Source organism: Abramis brama (genome assembly GCF_963993115.1).
Source record: "Abramis brama genome assembly, chromosome: 14".
In the NCBI taxonomy this organism is placed as follows: Eukaryota; Metazoa; Chordata; class Actinopteri; order Cypriniformes; family Leuciscidae; genus Abramis; species Abramis brama.
The window spans coordinates 19,032,713-19,054,584 of record NC_139976.1 but is presented as its reverse complement, the minus strand read 5'-3'; the positions used below and the strand labels follow the sequence as shown (position 1 = coordinate 19,054,584).

Genomic DNA, 21,872 nt, shown 5'->3' with positions numbered 1-21,872 from the left:
GTTCAGGTGTTCTTTAGTTGTGTTTATATAGCCTAGTTTTTATGCCTTTTTGTGAGCATGGGTTTGTATGAGGCTGTCTCCTAAGCTCTTTGCTTACAGGCAGATTGTTATCAGTGTAAGTGGTGTATACCGGAGGTTCCACACTAAATAAACTGAGGGTTGGGATAGAAACTGTTTCCATAGCCTCGGCATTGAGCCCTTAGACCGAAGCAGGGAGTCAGTCTTTGTGTCCAAATGCTGCTTGACCAAGGCCATCAGTGATGTGGGGGAGGGATCATTTGAGCTGATAGCTGCTGTGAGTTAAACAGGTGTCAAATGTACTTGTTCCCAGAAACTGTGATAATGTCCTGTTTGCTCCACACCACGTGTAATATGTTTAGAATGTCTTTATATTATGTGACAAGATCAACAGTCCATATCCTATAATCAAAATGGTGACTGGTTTCTATTTGTGCTTCAAGCAACTCTGGAAACACAATTAAAAACACAATCTATGATTTGAATAAGAGCAAAATGGACTGATCTTAATGCTGATGCACTTAGAACAGGTTTGCTGTACTCAGGTACAAAATAAACAAGTCTGTGTTTGATCTGTCTAATGCTACAGTTTATGAAAAGGGTGGTTCTCTGCACACATCTACACTTGTACAAATAAAGGTTCCAAGTAGACGAGTTTATAAGTTTCACAAAGGACTTTTTATTTTCTAACATTTTGTTCTTTAAACAACCATGGTTCTTGCGATTTAAACCAGTTTATTTCTTGTTATTATCCTAAAAAAACAAACAAACAAAAAATAGAGAGAGAGAGCTAAGTAAGATTAATCAAATCAATTTATAATCTATAATTTTTCTGCCAATAATAAAAAAGAAAAAAAAGAAAAGTACAAGCAACTCCTATATGTTCCCTTGGTTTAGAATAATTGCTTTAATAAAGAATGCAGAAACCTATACTGGATGTGAAGATCCTGATGTCAAAAAGGGAAATAAATACAAGAAAAGTACAATGATATTTAATATTAATAGTCTCCATATAGCACAAGAAGACATCGCAGTAAAATAAAGCTCTGAAAAGTGCCTAATGATATGTATGCAAGGCCCGTTTGACATGCAAAGGTCTAGGCAAATATTACACTGTGTTTTAACTTGATAAAGTGCCATGGAAATAGTAAAACCTATCAATTCAATCATGTGCATGAAACACACCATTGCAATGTCTGCATATTTCTTTCTTGCAAAATAAGCTAAATAAACGTATTAATGTTTACAAATAGAAAGTCTCCTAATGCAATGCACCAGAGTATGTGATTTGCATTAAAATAAAAGCATGCAGTGCATATAGCACCTGCAGTATCGCTGACCGCTTTTATCATCATCTGAAAGCGTGAACTCAGTTTCAGATCGCTACTTCCGATGCTTGTGCCAGCTCATGGGTGACTCGAGAAGAAACAGATCCCTCCTTTGATTGGCCACAAAAGCGCTACGTGGACATCGAGCAGCAACAGGTAGAGCGCGTGACCGTTATCATTTCATTCTGACTGCGGCTGCCAGGACGACAACAGCGCTTCACGTCAACGAATTATCGCTCTTCGCAAGGCTCTTATCGCGCAAACATCATCTCGAGTTTGGTGGAAATTTATTTTGAGGTAAGCAAAACTTTTTTTCTCCACCCGAAAGCAAGGATGATTGATTGACAGCTTAGAAGACAGCAGCGACAACGTGTAGTGACGATGATGTTGCTCACTTGGATGAATCTAGTATAAGTTACCAGCGTGGCTTAATATGATCAATTTTTATATTTTTTAACTATTGAACAGAGCTGGTATGAATGATATGCTACCAATAGGGATAAATATTACACATTATCCAAAAGTATGTCTTCAAATCTCATGCTAAAACAATTTTAAGCTTATCAAGTATACAGAGAGCACTTGAGACATTATTCTTCATATAGGCTAGCAGCAGCATATCATTTTCAGTGTCCACATTATTAAAGCCATTTATTCTGATATATGATTTTATTTTTTTTGCATGTTCATTTCCTCAAATCAAATGTGAATTATAATATTTGTAGGGCCTACACCAGGGTGTGGGGGAGTCAAGCATGAAGTCCAAAGGAAAGGGGTCAAAGCGGGGCAGACAGTCTTGGGAAGAGCAGGACGACCCAGACTTTACGCTGGAAACAGAGCCAGGTTCCAGCGAGCAGGAGGGTTCAGAGGCGTCCGTGAGGCTGGGTGGGACGTGGAGAACATTGAGGGACGAGGGGCATGGTCGTACCCGCGTGGGCACGCGCCGCAGGCGGCAGCACGGCAACGCTAAGGAACGCAACGTCCGCAGACTGGAGAGTAACGAGAGAGAGAGGCAGAGGATGCACAAACTCAACAACGCCTTTCAGGCCCTACGGGAGACCATTCCTCATGTCAAAACAGACAAGAAACTTTCCAAGATCGAGACTCTCACGCTAGCCAAGAATTACATCAAGGCCTTAACCACCATCATCTTGGGCATGTCGAATGCCTGCATGCCTCACGCCGAGAGTCACATGGAGACTAACGCCTCCCGGATCCTCCAGTGCTATCAGCAGCATCTACAAGAGGAGGGAGAGGAAGACCTGTCCAACTATCTGAGCCAAATCCACAGCTTCAGTCAGGGCAGCTAACACACTGCCACAGAACAGACTCAGTGAGCACTAAATGACAGGTGTAAATTTGTGCACGCTACATGGATGACGATGAATACCAGCTCTTTAGACTCACGAAAAGGTCCATTCGAGTTTACAAGCTAAAGCTGGCCCATAAATAGACTAATTTATGTATACAACATGTTGCCCACAAACAATGTGGATGTTATTTGCCATCATCTAGCTTTATTGTTAGCTAGTGACCCTTTGGATTATGAAGAGACATAATCTACTGGTTCTTAATGTAGTTCACCCAAAATGACACAAAAGATGTCCATAGTGAAATTGAATGGGGTCCAAAACAACACCGGACCCCCTGATTTTCATTGTATGGACAAATATCTTCTTTTGCGTTCTGCAAAATAGTCATAGAGCTCCAACAGCTTTGAAACAGATGACAGAATTTTCATTTTTGGGTGAACTATCCTTTTAATAGGGTAAGCTTTTCATATTAAAAATGCAAAGCTGTGGAACAGATTTCATATTTATTGAGAGGACACGAACCATGCACATATGACACTGAGAGGACTCCACTGTCCTTACCCTGTTATTTGTCTACATTTAATAATTTAAAACTATATTATCATTTTCTTTTTCCAGTAGTTTCTCTCATGTCTGCATATCATTTCTTTATATGTACAGAAGCAACCTTAAATAATGCCCATAAAGGATGTCACACAATTGACGCAGTTTCACATTAGGACCATTATTACTCATAAATAATCCAAATTTATACATCTACATATACAACATAACAGCAGAATTGGAATAAAACTAACTATTCATCCTGATAAAAACCATTTGGAAAGATTGATTATAAATACTGTTACTTTCTGAAATTTGTGCTGCCTTTTAACAGAACTATACCACATACACGTCTATGAATGAAATATGCAGACATCCTGAGAAAAGAAACGTTTCACAAAATGGACTTCACATTGCCAAGCCAAAACTAAATACAGCTAAAGTGTCCGAACTTGCACTACCATTCAAAACTTTGGGGTGGGTAGAATTTGTTTTTTAAAATGTAATTTATTCCTGTGATGGTGAAAATGAAGCAGCCTTCAGATCCAGTCTTCAGTGTCACAAGATCTTTCTTAATATGCTGATTTGGTGCTCAAGTGACATTGTTTCATATTATCAATGTTGTGCTGCTTAATGTTTTGTAGAAACCCTGAAACATTTTTCTTTCAGGATTCTTTGATGAAGAGAAAGTTCAAAAGAACAGCATTTATTTGAAATAGAAATCTTTACTCTCTCTTTTGGCCAATTTAATGCATCCTTGCTGAATAAAAGCATATATTTATTTCCAAAAAAAAAATTCTTACTGACCCCGAACTTTGGAAATGTGGTGTATGTGTACAGTATCACTTGTGCTGTCTCAGCTTTGAGTAAGAACCATTAATAACCAATAACCTGATACAAGCAGCTGATGAAAGTATTACAGAATCTTTTACGACACTGGAGCCGAGCTGCAAAATCCCAGACGCAGCTGTTTTGTGTGTGATGTTCAATATAAAATGCTTGTAGATGACCTTCAGCAGCTTACACTGTGACATTTTTGTATTTAATGCCCCTGATTTCAAATAAAGAATTAAAAAAATAAAAGCTAATGGCCATTCTTGATGTGACCACAGACAAACATTAAATTGAGATCATCTAACCAAAAGTGCCATGTAATAAAACCTAATGACGAATGATGGGAGTTTTAAAAAGGAGAGGGCATTACTGGAAGTGGCCTCATTATCTAAGAGAGCCTTCAAAACAAGAAAAACAAACTGCTCAAGCTAACTGGAGAATGTGAATTCAAAATACACAGTCATCTACATGTGCGGGAACTTGAGACGAATGATTTTCTTTGAGTGGAAATGATTAACTCTGCTCTATACAACAGATGCGCTACAGTAAGGAAACAATTTATGGCTACAGTAGAGACGGTTAGCGTGAAGAGCTCAGCTGTTTGACTAACAGCCCACTGGGTTTCCGTTCATCTCTGGCCGGTCACTGGTTTGCAGTGGACTGCGTGTTGGCGTTCGGTTGCTTCCATTGTCAGTCAGGGATGGCATCAGGATACGAGGTGCCTCCATGGCATTTCCTCTAACTGTTATGTGATCCCATCCACCCTGATAGAAACAGATCATTTCTTATTTTCTATTCGTTCTGTACTACTTAGAGAACATAAACATGACATCAGCAGTGCTCACCCCAATGCCATAGTCCCACGAGTGTCCTTTTGGTTCCATCGGCAGCACCCCCAGCCGGCGACACACAGTGCCACAGCTCAAACTGTGACTGCCCTGCACCTTATCTGCAATGATCCACACCTTAGGAAAGACACACACATCTGGCATTTAGCAGAGCAGAAAACCTAGAACAGTTAGGCTGCAACAACTAGTTACAAGGAAATGGTCTAGACCTGGTCCAGAGGTCCAACGGACACTTTGCGCACGTTATTGGAGATGTGCTCCCATGATGAGCCCTGAGGGTAACTGGGGGTCACACCATGTCTGTACCACAGGTTACCTGCTCATACAAAACCACACATATAACTACTATAGCAATTATTGCCATTTTTATTTGACAGTTTTAAATAAAGATCATGTATAGCACTGCCAGTTGCTTTAGACTGCACAGTAAGCATGGATTCTTCTAGATTTTTTTTTTTTTTTGGCAATGATTATCTAATCTATGTGTATCTATGTACTATTATTTTCAGTATTATATTATATTATGATAATAACTATATGCATTACCATTTAAAAGTCGGGGGTCAGTAAGTTTTAAAAAGAAAAAAAAAGCTCACCAAGGCTACATTAATTTTGATTAAAAAAATACAGTAAAAACAGTAATAATGTGAAATATTACTTATAATTTAAAGAAGTCTATTCTATATTAATTTATATTTTAAAAATGTAATTTATTCCTCTAATGGCAAAGATTTTTTTTTCATAGAAACCATGATACGATTTTTTCAAGATTCTTTGATGAATAGAACATTCAAATAAACAGCATTTATTTGAAATAGAAATCTTTTGTAACATTATAAATATTGTTGCTGTCAATTGAATGCGTCCTTGCTGAATAAAAGTAAAAAAAAAAAAATTGTGTGTATATAAAGCCTTTATGTATAATGCATAATAAAGGTATTCATTATGTCTATCTATCATGGGACAGGGCTTAGATTAAGCCAGGATTAGGCCTTAGTTTAACCAGGACATTTAAAGGTGGGGTATGTGATTCTCTTTTTTGTCCATTTTTTCAAAATCACTTGAAATCCTATTCCTAACCCACTTACAGCCACTGAGTTAGAAGCACTGAAATGAAAATTAAGCAATTTAATCATCTGTGGAACGGGCAGGACTCGAAAAACTCCAGCCAATCATTTCCAAGACCACCTAGAATCATTGGACAGTAAGTTCGTCAATCAAACGGTCGTACCATACCCCCCTCCCCCTCCCTCCACATGAATGGGTGGAGTCAGGGCCAGCGTTGGAGGAAAGAAGGTAGGACCATTTGAGTTGTGTATTTTCAAAATCTGCTGGCCGTTTTGCAAATCCCATACCCTACCTTTAAGTAGCTTTTATAAATGTGCCTTAGAAACACAATGGCACTGAAATATTTTAAGATAGACATAGACACAGACATGCCTTGTCTGTGAAACGGGGGATATTAGGGTATATTCATAGACCATACAATGCATTATAAGGTGCATTAAAAGGCATAATTAACGCATTAAAAATACTTTTATGATAAAGTGTTACCACTATATTCCAGTCGCCACTATAGTATTGACACCTTTTTATCAGTATGATGTGTATAGGTGTACCATTTTCATCCACTGTGTATACAGACGTCCTGCCCACTGACACCTGTTTAAGCTTCTGTCCGGTTGGAGAGGGGATGTGGTACCAGCAATCTCCTGCAAACAGATCAAACTTTTCTAATGCTGCTGCAGAAATACCACAGGCAATGCTGTGAAATCAGCATGACAGGAATGACTTGCATTAAAATGTTGTATATTGCTGCATATTCACGGGGTTTGTGATAGGTTATTCCCTCACCTGCCAGGTTCTGAGCGGACACAGAGCCCCTATAGAACGCAGAGCCATCCTTAGCGATGGCCCAAACCTGGTGAACGCCACCTATGGAAATCGACTTGAAAGGCTGGTCAGTTCCCACATGCAACCATGAGGACCCCTGCGAGCAAGCCACATCATCAGTCAGGATTACATCATTCCAGGAAACTTCTCACAGTGATAATGCTAAATAAGTTTGTACAGTATTTGTACATTTGCATGGAAATTACTGAGTGCTAAACCAAATAGCGGTTGTCTAGAAAATCAGGAACTTGGCTCTTACCCCAGGTGTCAGTGAGGTGACACCCAAGCGGCACAAGACGTCTCCTTTGTTGCTGATGGCCCATAATGGCACCTGTTCCACTGTGCTCTTCGGCCCACAAGGCAGGATTGTTATGTCACTCAACGCTATAGGCGGGACTTCCTGCCAGGGGCCGGTTGTTGTGAGTTTACACTTTCTAAGGTGAAAGAAGAACTAATGAGATTTGGCGATGGGAATTGAATTTAACCAAGACAAAAACTGTTCCTTTACGATTACAAAAAAACTATCTTGAGGAAGTGCACCAAGCCTGAATGTTTCATTATATGCTACTAAACAGAAATACTAAAGCAATGCTATTTTTGGTTACATTTTTAAATGTTTTCATTGTCTTTTTCTTTTTTCTTCTTCTTTTTTTTAACCATTTATTACAAAAAAATAACCTAAACTCAAACTTTAAAGCAATACTGAAGACATATATCAGAGTACATATTTTGCCATTGATTATAGCTTCCCCACTTTTGAAAAGTTTATCAGTGATGTGTAAAGCCATTCATCCACTGTGTATAGACAAGAGAATCAAATTTAACGATTAAAAAAGTTATTTTAGTAATTTGAGGAAAATCACCAATCCCAAATAAAAGTTGATATATATACTAAAACAACACTATTTTTGATTTGCTTTTCTTGATTTTTGTTTTTATTGTCTGTTTCTTTTTTACCACTTTTTATATAACATTTTTTACTAAAGAATAACTAAATTAATTCTTCCAAATTTTAGTACGCTGGTACTGCACAGGCATAACGCAGATGTTCAAAAACCTTTAACAGAATCGTATGTCATAAAACTCCTTCACTTACAGAACTTAAGTAAATAACAAAAGTTGCACAATTAACAAAAAACTATGTAAGACATTTAAATCGATACATAAAAAAATAAATAGATAAAATTCCCAACACTAAGGACAATAGATACCATGATAAACAGAGCTGGAGAGAGCTGACTAAAAAATCAAAATTGACTAATCTTGTTTGTTGAAATATATCAATATTTATTATACATGATTTATCCGTGCACATAATTTATTTATTTTTTATTCATGTGCCCACATAATCTTTAGTCAAAATAACTTCCTGCGATCACATCTTTTCTCTTCTCTGATGATGCGTTCACTGGCATGAGGGCGGGACAACCTGTCACTCACATGATGTCACAGCAATAGCAAATCACAATGCTCAAACAATCCAATCAAGTTCCAGCCTACATTTTTTCTTGTTCGGGAAGCCATTTCACTCGGATATACAGTACATCACAGTAGGGAAGAAAAGACTATCGCAACTTCTGTTTTATGTCGATTTTAAACATTCACTTAAACAGCGCTACATACCTTGCCCAACGCCTGCGGCGAACAAAGTCCTTCAATGTTTTATTTCCGTGGTAAGACCTAGAATGGAGAATGTTACATTCACAAAAAATAAATAAAAAAAGAGTTAGCTCGCTCTCACACGTGGTAATACTAAACCTGCTGCGTTTACATGCCTAGGTAATAAAAGAGACCAGCAATGCTTATGGCCAACATAACTTACGCAGGAAAGTCAGCTGCATACTGCCAGCCCTCTCTGTCTGTCCCTCCTGCCACAGCATAGTCAACAGTCCAGTCTGACACCTGCAACGTATCAACACATACAAACATTTGCTGCTAAAAAGCAACCAGGCAACATTCCTTGTCAATTTCAATGACAACTTATTTATGTATGGGAGAAAATGGATAATGGCACAAACCCAAGTCCAGTGGGGGGAGGGTGGTTTAGTGTTGTTTTTAGTGCACTCCTTCAGACCGGAGGCATCGCTCCACATGTAACGGTCAGTAGGGAGACCCCTGGAGGAGAAACAGTGAGGCACAGCAGTGAGCATACTGAACATTTCTGGATTACAAACATGCTCTAGTCTATATTAACCTGTTAGTGTAACCAGAGACAGGATTCCAGCGCTGGTTCTCATAGATGTAAACACTCTTCATGTCAGTCTGTGTGTAGATGTTATCTGTGCTGCTTGTCAAACCTGTATGTGTGAGATAAACATGTAATATTACTAAAATACACGAAAAATGATTGGTTTAGAAAGAGAAGTGATGCATTTACCCTGAAAGAAGCCTCCTCCATAGCCTCCTGTGTGGACCCAGGCGGTGTGGTCATAGCCAATCCCCCACACCACACCAAGACTGTTGGACTCAATAACACGCAAATGTCCTCCGACTTGACGCCAGAACCTGTCCATGATAACAAAGATTTTGATTTCCTTTTTTTCTGAGAGCAGTCTTTTTTGCCTATTCATGAATTCATTGCTATATGGCAACAGCGAGACAATGGACAGACGTAACAGGTTGATGAATATACACTATTGTTCAAAAGTTTGTGTTTAGTAAGTGGTTAGTGGTTAGTTTTTTTTAAAGCAATTAACACTTTTATTTGGTAAGTATGCATTAAATTAAATTCAGAGTGTCAGACTTTTACATTGTGAGAAAGGATTTCTACTTAAAATAAATGCTTTTTAACTTTCTATTCATCAAATAATACTGAAAAAAATATTTTTGATAATAATGATAAGAAAGAATTAACTGAATGAATGATAAGAAGCGTTTCATGAGCACCAAATAGACAAATTGATTTCTGAAGGATCATGTGACACTAAAGACTGGAGTAATGATGCTGAAAATTCAGCTTTGCCATCACAGGAATAGATAACGTTTTAAGATATATATTAATATAAAAATCTTTTAAATTGTAAATGCATAACTGGTGAGCATAAGAGACTTTAAAAACATCTCACAGATCCCAAACTTTTGAATGGTAGTGTATGATTAATTGTCTTTTGACATCTTCAAAATATGTTCAATATCTATGTTCAACATTTAGCAAATGGCTTTTTGTCAAACTCTAAGTGCATTTTGGTATAAGGTGATGATGTGGATTTCTGATGTTGTATGATGGTATTTTTTTTCCATTTTTTTTTCATTTGTCATAAATTTTGCTTGGTGTGCTGGTAATAACAGCAGTATTAGTGACAATATTCTTAGGGAAAAGTGCATTAGAGATTTGCTTGATTTTAACACTTCTTAAATAGATAAATAGTTAAAAGTTTACATTGGAGACAAGCTCGAAAAATTCAATTCTGGCAATGGAACATTTGAAGACTTTTATAAAATTAAGTTTAAAGCTATTATAATCATTAAAAGTAGGAAGTTTGTTGAAAAAAAAAAAAAAAACATACAGATGTGGTCCCCTATTTGAAGAATCTCGCATTTACACTTCTTCACATAAAATCAATCCATCATTTGATTCTTACATCTGATCACATGGTGTAGGGTAGGGAGATGCCTCTAGTTCCTTCGTTGGTTCGCTCACAAAGATGTCACCTTTACAGGTGACTGACCAGATGGCTTGTTTCGAGGGAGGGCCCTGAACACCTCTAGAGTCACAGCAGGACACACTGAGCAGAGCCAGCTGATAGGATGAACAAACTGTCAGTCAAACAGCAAGGAAATCACAAGTTGTTGGAATTACATTTTTCCAATGATTCATGCTCTCTCCTCACCCAGTCATACATCTCCAGCTCTGTGGCAGCAGCCAGGCGGATGGGCCATCTCTGTTTGGTTCGCTCTGCTGTATAGATAGCAAATGTGTGTTTGGAGTCATTCAATACTGGCACCAGGATTGTCACTTCGTTTATGAACACGTGGAGATACTGGACAAAGAATCAAAGCAAAATAGAGGTTGAATTGATCAAATGTGTCAATCTATACTACATGAAATCACTTTACAAGCACATCTATCTTTCCTGTGTAGATGCACCACTGTTCAAAAGTTTGAGGTTGGTAAGATTCTTTAATGTTTTCGAAAGAAGTGAAGTACTGCAGGGGGGCGCAGGAGATCAGCAGAATAAATAAATAAACAGAAAATAGTGCGTGAATAGCGGTTGGAACTCTGGCTTTATAAAGCGGCACGAACGCCAATTCCACTGAATTGTTCTTCTTCAGACCGTTGACTTGTCACCGTCTGAGCAAGCTCGACATAGAAGCTCCTCGCCATAAGCACCTCTTCAGCGGACGGAAGACGTACAAGAATGAGGCGGCGTCAGAAGAGCTCACTGCAGCCACTGATTATATATTGTTCATCTAAAGCATCACTGAAATAATGATTTGTTATTTCAATTAAAAGTTATGTTCTGATCTATTATTCTTTATTACTGTTATATTTTTCAACAATTCAACAACATTACAAAGTGTAACTATTGCAAGCTTTTTTTAATTTAAAAAATCTTTCCCGTATATTCCATATGATTTTTTAGTGAAATTAGTTAGAAATTTGTCATTTTTAAAAGTTTATAGGGGGGTGTGACCAAAAAACTTAAGAACCACTTGTTAAATGCATCCTTACTGAATAAAAGTGTTACTGTCTTTAATTTTTTTTATAAAATATAAAACTAAAACCCAAAATTTTTGAACAGTGGTATATTTCCCATTGAAACATGAAGATGGGTGGGACATATGAAGGGCTTGTACCTTTGTGACATTAATATTTTTTTTGTACGTTTTCTCAGAAGAGAAAAATTATATGTACATTTTAAATAACTATGTGCTAAAATAGATCTTTTAGTCGGAATAAATGCCATCAAAATGAATAAACCTGGATTTTTATTCCGTAAGTGTCTTCTCCTGCATGTAAGATTACCTTCTTCTCATCATTAAAGGTGTAGTAGATAAACAGAATTCCATCCTTGTTGCCCTCTGCTCCAGAGAACTGCTCCAATGCAAACTGAACATCCACCCATTTATGAGGCTTCCAGTCTCGCCACCACTGCATGGTGCCTTTCTTCACCCACACAGACTAGAAAGGACAGGAATCAGGGTGAATTATCAAATGATACATTTTCTAGGGGTAACTATCCAGTTCTACCTAGCTGAGGGCCACTGTGCCAGTAACTGACTGCTTTGACTATCAACTATTTTTACTATTCCGACTAACTCTCGGAGCACTTGTATGGACACTTACTGTTGCTATATCAATGACAGTCTGGATATAATCAAAAAAAGATACATGACAAAACTGGTTAGTATTGATGCAAAGATCAGATGAGGTGAACCGTTTGGTGTGCGAGCACTACCTGTTCAATAGCCTGCTCATAATGCATGAAATTCTCCATTTCTCTTTTGGAGCGCTCGCTGAGCTGCTCGAATATCTGTTTACGCCATGCTGCAGTTTGAGCAGGTGTGATGGAGAGAGACATGGCCTGCATGGAGGAGTTCAGGGCTGAGGAGACAATCACATTTGACACGGTCAGGGACAAAGTGAATCATCCAATTCCATTACACAGATTATACACAAATGACCAAGCTGACCTGTGGATGTAGATGAGTGGAACCAGTTGAGCTGTAAGTGACAGTCGACCAAACATCCCCCGCCACTGACCCAGGCCCATTTTGGATGCTCATCTGGCCCATAAGGCTCCTCTAGGGCCAAGTTATAGGTTGCTACAGAGGACAGGCTGCAGGTATCAGCCGCGTCTACTCCAGGTCCAGGTGAGAGGTGCGTCTGGGCTTCCTCCAGGTCCACATTGCTCCATTGAGGGTTCAGCCCACCTGATTGGCTAGGAGACAGAACCTGGGCTGGGGAAGCCCTGTCCTCTACCTCTTTTTCTGGGTGATCCTCCTCGGGAATAGATGGGCCAGCTGGGGGGACGTCACGACGACTGATCTGGCCTTCACGATCAGACACAAGCTCAGAGATGAAGCTGTCACTGGTCACTTTGGGGATGCGTGGTTTAGGATTGTCTCCCATTTCAGGAGTTGGGACAACTCCACCCACAGCTTTTTCAGTCTCAGGGTCCGCATCACTCAACATTGATGCCTGGGACTCCAAACGCACCTCACCACCAAAGAAACAACCAGCGCTGCGAGGTGTAGTGACACAGAATGTTAACATGTACAGTACCATAAGTTTAGAATCACTGAGACACGTTTATATAACTGATACTTTTGTATCATTTGATTGATCAAAAATAGTCAAAAGCTTTCAAATAATTGTACATTTTAAACTGTAATGCCAAAGCCCTTTTCAATATCCAGAGTCCAGAGAACATCTAATGAAATGATCTAATCCTTCTTAATAAATAAATAAATAAATAAATCTTTCTAGCCCCTCTAATAAGAACTCAATGGGAAAAATGTCATTATAACACTTTAAAAAATACCTATCATTTAATGAAAAAATATAAATATAATTTTCTATTTAAAAAAAAGAATACCTGACATGTAATGAAAAATATAAATATTATTTCTGTCACATATGACAATACATTGCTATTTAAAAAACAATACATAACATTTAGTGAAAAATTTCAGTCACATACTGTATGACAAAGCATACTTAATACATTGTCTTTTTCAATTACTGAATTATTGGACTGTAGTTGCATTACTGAAGTCCACTTTTGGTGGTAAAAGATCAAAAAGAAATTCTCAAGAAATGTGTCAGTTTATTGTTATTTTCAGAGATAAAGGCTGGTCAGTGCTTAAGTATGCAGTACTGTTTAAAATAAAGAAAGCAAACTGCAAAGTGTACTAACTGCAAATAGTACTCCTTGAATGATTTACACCACCTGGTGGTGACTTTTTTAAAATGCAACACATTTTACACATTATACACATATCTGTTCTACACAGGCTAAAGACTGAAGCTAACTAACCTCTGAAGGCTGCTAGCGCTGGCGCTTGAATGGGAACGGTCACTATCTCTGGGTACAGACACAACCTTCCAGGCCTTCCCGCTCAGCTCGCTGGCAGTCACACCCTGACGGAAATACACCGCCCGGTCTTCAAAACCAATACCCCACACCTGAACACAGAGACACATCGGCCTTCAGAGATCTCAGTGTAATAACTGCTGAAATGGGTTCAGCACTTATAATTCTCACTAGAAACACATATTCAGATGAATACATGAATATAGCAGAATATCTGTTATTTTAACAGACCAATATTTGTACATCTTTGAGTTTCCATTTTCATATAATGTTTTAATTTAATCAATACATTGATCATATGAAAGTTTTTTATTCTGTTATTTTCTGGCTAAGATTTTTCATGACATGAACCCAATTTGCCTTGGTCTTTGTACCATTAAAACATCCTGCAGGTTTCATAGCTTAAAACTCCAGTGCAAGACATTGATGCACCGTATGCCTCTCCCACTGGCATTCAGTCGCTTAACGGCTGACGCCTGCCTACACTGGATGCGAGTGTCATGTCAAAAACAAATAGAACCCATTATAATCACTGACGCCATCTACACGGAATACAGTATACAGATGTGTGTTTCAGACATACTCCATGCACTTGAGTGAAAGAACGTTGGTTTTGACGTGTCCAGTTTAAACCGCCCGTTTGTGTCTCTGTACAGACTTCAGAAGGATCCCAGCGTTGAAAACAAGTGGATGTTTGATTTTAATGGCGTCCTGGATCGCATCGGAGTATTATATGTTTGTTCAGAGCTTTTTGTTTAGTAAACGAGACAAAATAGAAACATTTGTTGAAAAATTAAGCATCCAACTGTACTGGATCTGACAGCTGCATCACAAACCATAAGTAAATTATTCATAATGCTTTATGTGTAAATTATGGTTTTATATGGATAAAAACGTACTCATGTGCAGTAGCGAGTGGGCATTGATACTGTTTCCTATGCAATGCCGTTAACCAATCATAACAGTGTCCGTTTACTGATAAGCCTTAAAGTCCCTCTGTGGTGAACATCAAGCTTTTAATGATGTTTATATGTCTATGTGGTGTTTTTAATATGTTTTAAGACAAACCATGCACAAATGCACAAGTCAACACAATTGCTGAGTATTTTCTCCTTAAAACTGCAGTGAACCAAAGACAGTCTCAAAAAAGAGGTTTGAAATCACTGGTGTTTCTGAAGTCACAAACTACCTTGTAACCAATCACGTCAACGTTAAATATGTCATTTTGGTGATCAAATATGAGTTTTAAGGTATACAATTACGGGCTACAGGGGGACTTTAAAAGGAGCCGCCCCTTAAAAACAGATCTTTTCAGATGGTCAGAATGAGGGTTGAAAATAATACAAAAATAATTCTGCATAATATATACATATATATAGCTGACAATGGGCAATGTGCATCTAAAGCGGGTAAAAGGACTACCTCAAAATTGTTTGAATATGCCACTTTGACCATAAACTACAACAGCCACATCCATGACATCACTTACATTTAGATGAATTTCATGTCATAGGATGTTATACAGGTCACTTTCAAATGAGTGTGAAGTTATCTTTTGCAGCTCAAAATTGTGTAAGTTCATAAGTATTTATCTCTTTATTTTATCTTTAAGTTTTTTTAAAATATTTTTATTAACCTTATTATTAAACTAGGATCTGTTTCTATCAGTTTTAATTACAAAACTAAAGGCACTGAACCAGATTATTTGTAGTGCACTGACAATATAGTTTTATATAATTAGTTTAATAATAAGGTTAATAAAAAATACCAAAAAAAAAACCATTCAGAATCAGATAAATAATGACCGATGATTCCAATGTGTGTGCCTGAAATTTTGAAAATATTGTTTTTACCTTAGGAAAACAATTAAGCCGTTTGCCCTGAGGGCATGGGCACTAATAAAAAAAATCCATGTCATGACCCCTGTAAGGGTGAACCACCCATACTGTATGCTTATTCAATGGAAAAAGTACATTAGAGTCAGGAATTAATGAGGTAAACCATAGACAGAACATTACTAATCTCTGACCTGGTCATTGAGACCCACGTTGATCATGACCATCTCTCCAACCATACCTATCCAACCAGAGCCACAAGGATTATGGGAATTCACACCCCGTCTAAACCAGACCTATTAGAAATGAGAAGATGAGGAAAAACAAGCTAAGTAACAACAAAATAAATAATCAAAACAAAAAAATATGTCCAAACCAGTTCAAAATTTGGGGTTGGTGAGATTTTTTAAATGTTTTTGAAAGAAGTCTCTTATGCTCACCACGGCTGCATTTATTTGATAAAAAATACAGCAAAAACACTAATATAGTGAAATATTATTACAACTGTTTCTATTTTTATATGCATTTAAAAATTTATTTATTCCTGTGATAGCAAAGCTAATTTTTCAGGAACTATATCTGCAGTCTTCAGTGTCACATGATCCATCAGAAATCATGAGAAACCTTATTATCATCAATGCTGAAATATTTCTGTGGAAACAGTGATTTTTATTTCAGGATTGAAAAAAAATTGAAATCTACCTACATCTCTACATCATTATCTGACCTACAAATCTTTCATAACATTTTGTATAAATGTATTTACGGAAGAGGATTAGGGCCAAGCAATAATAAAAAAATAAAATGGGTAATAATAAAGCAATAATAAAAAAATAAAACCATCTCGAGATTAAAGTCATTATAATGAACTCATTAAATATCGAGAATAAAGTCGTAGTGTTTCGAGAAAAAACTCGTTCTCGAAACACAACGACTTTATTCTCGAAATGTAATGAGTTTATTCTCAAGATTGTATTTCGAGTTTTTTTTCTCGAAATTGAACGTGTTTTTTCTCGAAACACAACGACTTTATTCTCGATATTTAATGAGTTTATTCTCAAGATTGTATTTCGACTTTTTTTCTCGAAATTTAACGAGTTTAATCTCGCATTATAATGACTTTAATCTCGAGATGGTTTTATTTTTTTATTATTGCTTGGCCCTAATCCTCTTCCGTATGTATTTACTGTCACTCTAGATATTTAATCTTGATATCTAATTTGATATCTAATATTTAAGATTTTGCTAAATTTCTAGTATGGATAACACAATATGAATGAATAATATAATTTTGATAATACTAAGTTGGATAAAACGAAGCAGTTTTACTAGTGGTCTCAGATTTTGGACCCAACTCTATGTGCAAGTGTAACTATATTAAATTAAAATAGGACTTACTTTATGATCTTTAGTGACAGCCCACACTACATTCACACCAACAGCTACGTGTACGGCTCCCGCTTCAGGGCTTGGCGACTCCACTGTGACCCATGATGACCCTTTAATTATAATATTATTAAATATAGACAGGGGATAGAAATACTTTATCTACTCAAAAACATTTATTAAGGTTACAAATAGTAACTTGGCAAAAGTGAATATACTGCACCACAGCACTCACCACTGAGACAATCTCTGCCGATGCCCTCTCTGACCATCAGATTACCCTCCCAAAGGACGGCCCATACCAGGTCACCCGGCCCACAGCTGATTTGCACCACCTCCCCTGGTACGGGCACCTCCTCCCAAAAGGAGCCCTCAGGATTATGGTGGTTGATGTCACACCGGAACCACACCTGCTCGAATGTACAAACAAAAATTTTGGATCCCTTTTCGTGGATAAATGGACGTGATTCAACTTTTTATCGGTGTTCCAAGAACCAATAATGCATACTGTACCCTCTGTATGGAATTGAAAAATGAATAAATTACAGGTGCACAGGGTGTTGTTGGACATGGTACCGTATGTAGTGAGTTCTGACCTTTCCCTGCAGAGAGACCGCCCACAGTGCCAAACACCCTCTGGGCTCCTCGGTGATCTCCCAACCACCACAAGTGATGTCATTAAACGGGTCAGGAAGAGACTCCGTCTGCTCCGAAGGGATCTGCTCTCACATATAAAATTCACAGACACATAGAGACAAGTTTTTCATCAACGTTAAAGACAGCCAATGAAGATAAGATATATAATTGCTCTTTGTACTGGTACACACCTTGACCCATGTTTCTTGTGCCTTGTACCTTCTGTATCGTATCCATCTGCGGCGACGCACGCAAGAGTTCCACTTTTTGTCTTTTGTATAAGTGGCTGGAAAATCAATGGCATATGTCCATCCCTGAAAACACACAGAAGATCAGTTATGGCTTAAAGCAAGTGAGAGCTCTCTTTTAGGTTTAAGGGGGCTTTCAGACTGCCAGTTTAGTTCGAAACACAGTGAAAGCTGTCATGCACACCGTGGTACCGAACCTGAGACTACCTGAAGTTGTTCAGCAAATAGAATAACGTGCATGTTTTTTAGACAATTTTAATACATTAATCTTAGTGCTGTCAAAGCGATTAATCGCATCTAACAAAAAAGATTTTGTTTACATTATATATGTGTGTGTATGTATATATATGTGTGTGTGTGTGTATATATATATATATATATATATATGTGAGTGTGTGTATATACTGTATATACACATATATATTTATATACTTTATGTATGAATAAATTATATAAAAGTATATATATATACTTTTATATATGCTTTTCTTTTGAACTTTCTAGTCATCAAAGTTTCCTAAAGTTTCTACAAAATTATTAGGCAGCACAACTCTTTTATATATATATATATATATATATATATATATATATATATATATATATATATATATGTGTGTGTGAGTGTGTGTGTGTGTACAGTACACACACACACACATATATATATATATATATATAATATAAATATAACAATATACTTAGATATCGCTTTGACTATATATTGTATCATATATATATATTGGCTATCCAATCATGTTTAAAGCATCAATAAAGAAGAAAAAAGAAAAGAAAGAAAAGGAAAAAGGACGGGGAAAAGAAAAAGGAGAAGCAATAGGAAAAGGAAGGAGAGGGAAAGAAAGAAAAAGTAAAAAAGGAAGATGAAAAAAGAAAGGGAGGGGAAAAAGGAGGAAAAGAAAGAAAAAATATTTTCAAGAACTGACTGACTACCCTAAAACACTCCAAACTGACATAATTTTGTTTGTCTGTATGTGTGATTTGTATACTCTTTGTAAGAATACCACATTTGTAATAAAAAAAAAATAAAAAAATAAAATAAAATAATAATAATAATAATAATAATATATATATATATATATATATATATATATATATATATATATATATATATATACTTATGTATGCATTTTCTTCATAAATTAAATTAAATCGACAAGGGGGAAGACAGTGGTGACAAGTTTAGTCACTCTGCTGAACATAATAGCACTAAATTAATAATAATAATATAATATAGACCCCAAAACCCTCTTAAAGGCATCAATACTGACCCCTTTTTCAGTGGTCTCTCCTCCAAAGTTTTCATCCACGTACCAGTCCGCCTCCCACTCCCAGTTGTCAGAGGGCAACTGAAAGTCACCCAGAGGCTGGTGCTTCAGCCCTGTGACATCACTCCACTGCCAGCGGTCACTGGGCAAGAGCCGGTCCGAGAAGCCATCCACAGGGTTCCACCTCTGAGAGGGAACAGGAAACACAGTGAGTCTTATTCACTATCAGGTGCTCTAGGGTCAATGACAAATAAGTGTTTACAATAAAGTCTAGTTTAAAACACGTGCAAAGTTTGGTTACACTTTATTTTAAGGTGTCCTTGTTACAGTGTAATTATATATTTAAGTACTGAGTAATATTAAGTAACTACATGTACTTACTATAGGGATAGGGTAGGATTAGGATTTGGTTGAGGGTTAGTTGCTTGTAATTATGCATAATTTACTGTTATTACTACGGTAAGTACATGTAACATATGTAACAAGGACACCGTAAAATAAAGTGTTACCCAAAGTTCAAAGAATATACTCTTTGTATTCATGTTGGTTTCGAGAAACATTTTTCAATTGAATGTCTTAATGACTGTAATGTGGCGTAATCATCAAATAAAAAGTAACAACATTTTCATATACGTTGAATAAATGTAATAGTGAGTGAACAAATCGTAATATTTAAAAAATATATATTTTTTTTTCAACATATACTTTTATTCAGTAAGGTCACTGGTCAAAAAGTGACAGTAAGAACATTAGAAATGTTACAAAAGATTTCTACTTCAAATAAATGCTTTTCTTTTGAACTTTCTAGTCATCAAAGTTTCCTAAAGTTTCTACAAAATTATTAGGCAGCACAACTGTTTTCAATGTTTCTTGAGCACCAAATCAGAATGATTAGAATAATTTCTGAGGAATTTAACAATTTTACAGATCAAATAAATGCAGCCTTTGGGAGCATAAGACACTTCTTTCAAAAAACATTTTTAAAACTCTTACTGATCCCAAACTTTTGAATGGTAGTATGTGTATATATATATATATATATATATATATATAGACCTACATGTCAGTCTGTATATTGCTATTGAGCACACCTGGTTTTCATACGTCTCCTCTTGGTAGCGGGTGGGCACATCACTGGCATGGACATTCAGGTAGATGTTGTTGTCACATGCGATGCTCCAGCAGCACTGCTGCACAGCTGTGATGCGCTTGAACTCCAAGTGGGCATCGCGGCAATGTTCCCACTGCTGTCCAGCTGTGGAAAGGCAATAAACCCTCCCGTACACATCAACAGCCCACAGGAGGGAGCTCGGCATGATGCACCCTGCTACAACAGACAAGAGAAAGAGATCTGCAGATAAACAAACGCCTCAGCATCAGTTTGTGGCTACAAAAAGTGTTTAGAATGAAACAAGGGCTCTAAGTTAATTACTCTCAAATGAAGCAGAATTTCCTCCCTACTCTTTCCTCTGCTTTGAAAGCAGATCTGCTGATTCTCATTACTGATCCGCAAGCTGCCAAAACACTGAAGGAGACCCGTTGAACACTGTTATTGTGTTGCCTCCCAGATCCCAAAAATACACAATAAACTCCATAAATCTCGAATTAAATCACAGACCAATCTTACAAGACAATGTGGTGGTACCATGTTAAGCATGTTATAGTATTATATTGTAATACCATGGAACTGAATGATTGCCATATTCAATTACTACATCAACATAGCACTACAAGGTACTTCAAAAAATACAATCATTCTGTAAAATACAAATACAGTCAAACTGTAACTGAGCAAGTAGTAATTTGACAGATCCTATAGTAAAAATTGAATTAATATGGTACCATGTAAAAAATGGTAAAACCATTGTATTTTTGTACTTTATTTGTTAGTTTAGTTCAATATGTTTAAAAAAAAAAAACGTTACTGAAGCAAATTATCTAATAAGGAACAATAAGATATTGAGAGTTCATGTTGTTGATGCAGGTAACGTTAACGTAATACCGGTTACTAGCACGCTAGCTAGCAATGACAGCACGTAAGAGATAAACATGTAGAGTAACGTTACTTCACAGCAACATATTATATGGGGAAAAAACAAGAATACGACTAGGATACAGTCAGAAGAGAAACATATTAAAATGAACGACTGCACCTGCCTGTCTTCCGCTGTGACAGGTTCATGTACATTAGAATAGGAAATGTACATATCCTAACAGTTTTGCATTCACAGTGTAGTGACAGTATATCAGCTGCTGTCCAGCGTAACGTTACATACCTTATCTGTGTCAGGGTGTAAGCACTGTGCTTATGTTGTCATTTTGAGACCATTCTGCTTTGCAAAATCGGTTTGTGATTTGCCCGATGTGTAGATTCAGAGATCCCAAACAGGAAGTGGTAAGAATTGTGTTGTGTTGCACTGGCTTATTGGCCCGGCAGGGGATGCCATTAACTCATGTTCAAAGATGATGGGATGGTTATGGTTGTTACTGTGGTTCCCTCAAAGCGTACAACACCTCACATTGTTTCGCTTTCCCACCCAATAAACCTCACGTACTTCACACGTAACACTTAGAAGATATAGTCCCTGTCACAACAGAATGTTGCGAAGCAACAAAAGTAACTATCGGTTGGTGCGCAGTGATATATAAGCTATTAGACCTTAAATATATATA

The 21,872-nt window shown here is 37.1% G+C and overlaps 2 protein-coding genes across 5 annotated transcripts; one reads left to right on the top strand and one right to left on the bottom strand.

Moving 5' to 3' along the window:
• The first annotated feature begins 1,506 nt into the window (after positions 1 to 1,506).
• On the top strand, positions 1,507 to 4,285 carry bhlha15 (basic helix-loop-helix family, member a15). The gene is made up of 2 exons (XM_084134985.1): positions 1,507 to 1,643; positions 2,072 to 4,285. Exon 2 carries the CDS (start codon positions 2,102 to 2,104, stop codon positions 2,654 to 2,656), a length of 555 nt encoding a protein of 184 aa, XP_083991111.1. The 5' UTR covers positions 1,507 to 1,643; positions 2,072 to 2,101; the 3' UTR covers positions 2,657 to 4,285.
• tecpr1a (tectonin beta-propeller repeat containing 1a) lies at positions 3,144 to 21,608 on the bottom strand. Of its 4 annotated transcripts, none has more exons than XM_084134982.1 (26): positions 21,476 to 21,608; positions 20,291 to 20,550; positions 19,203 to 19,385; positions 17,863 to 17,985; positions 17,632 to 17,754; positions 17,271 to 17,445; positions 17,048 to 17,148; positions 15,844 to 15,945; positions 13,758 to 13,906; positions 12,412 to 12,962; positions 12,177 to 12,322; positions 12,065 to 12,085; positions 11,744 to 11,899; positions 10,608 to 10,757; positions 10,359 to 10,516; positions 9,155 to 9,282; positions 8,972 to 9,074; positions 8,796 to 8,892; positions 8,600 to 8,679; positions 8,401 to 8,457; positions 7,037 to 7,211; positions 6,739 to 6,874; positions 6,504 to 6,596; positions 5,094 to 5,200; positions 4,882 to 5,001; positions 3,144 to 4,800 (listed from the first exon to the last, which is right to left on the bottom strand). In XM_084134982.1, the coding sequence occupies exons 2-26, from the start codon at positions 20,513 to 20,515 to the stop codon at positions 4,642 to 4,644; spliced, it is 3,618 nt and encodes a 1,205-aa protein (XP_083991108.1). In that variant the 5' UTR covers positions 20,516 to 20,550; positions 21,476 to 21,608; the 3' UTR covers positions 3,144 to 4,641. The 4 variants fall into 4 exon arrangements, with proteins under 4 accessions (XP_083991108.1, XP_083991107.1, XP_083991109.1 ...); XM_084134981.1 differs by having other exon boundaries at positions 20,291 to 20,526; positions 21,476 to 21,596; XM_084134983.1 differs by having other exon boundaries at positions 20,291 to 20,523; positions 21,476 to 21,582.
• Positions 21,609 to 21,872: the final 264 nt, after the last annotated feature.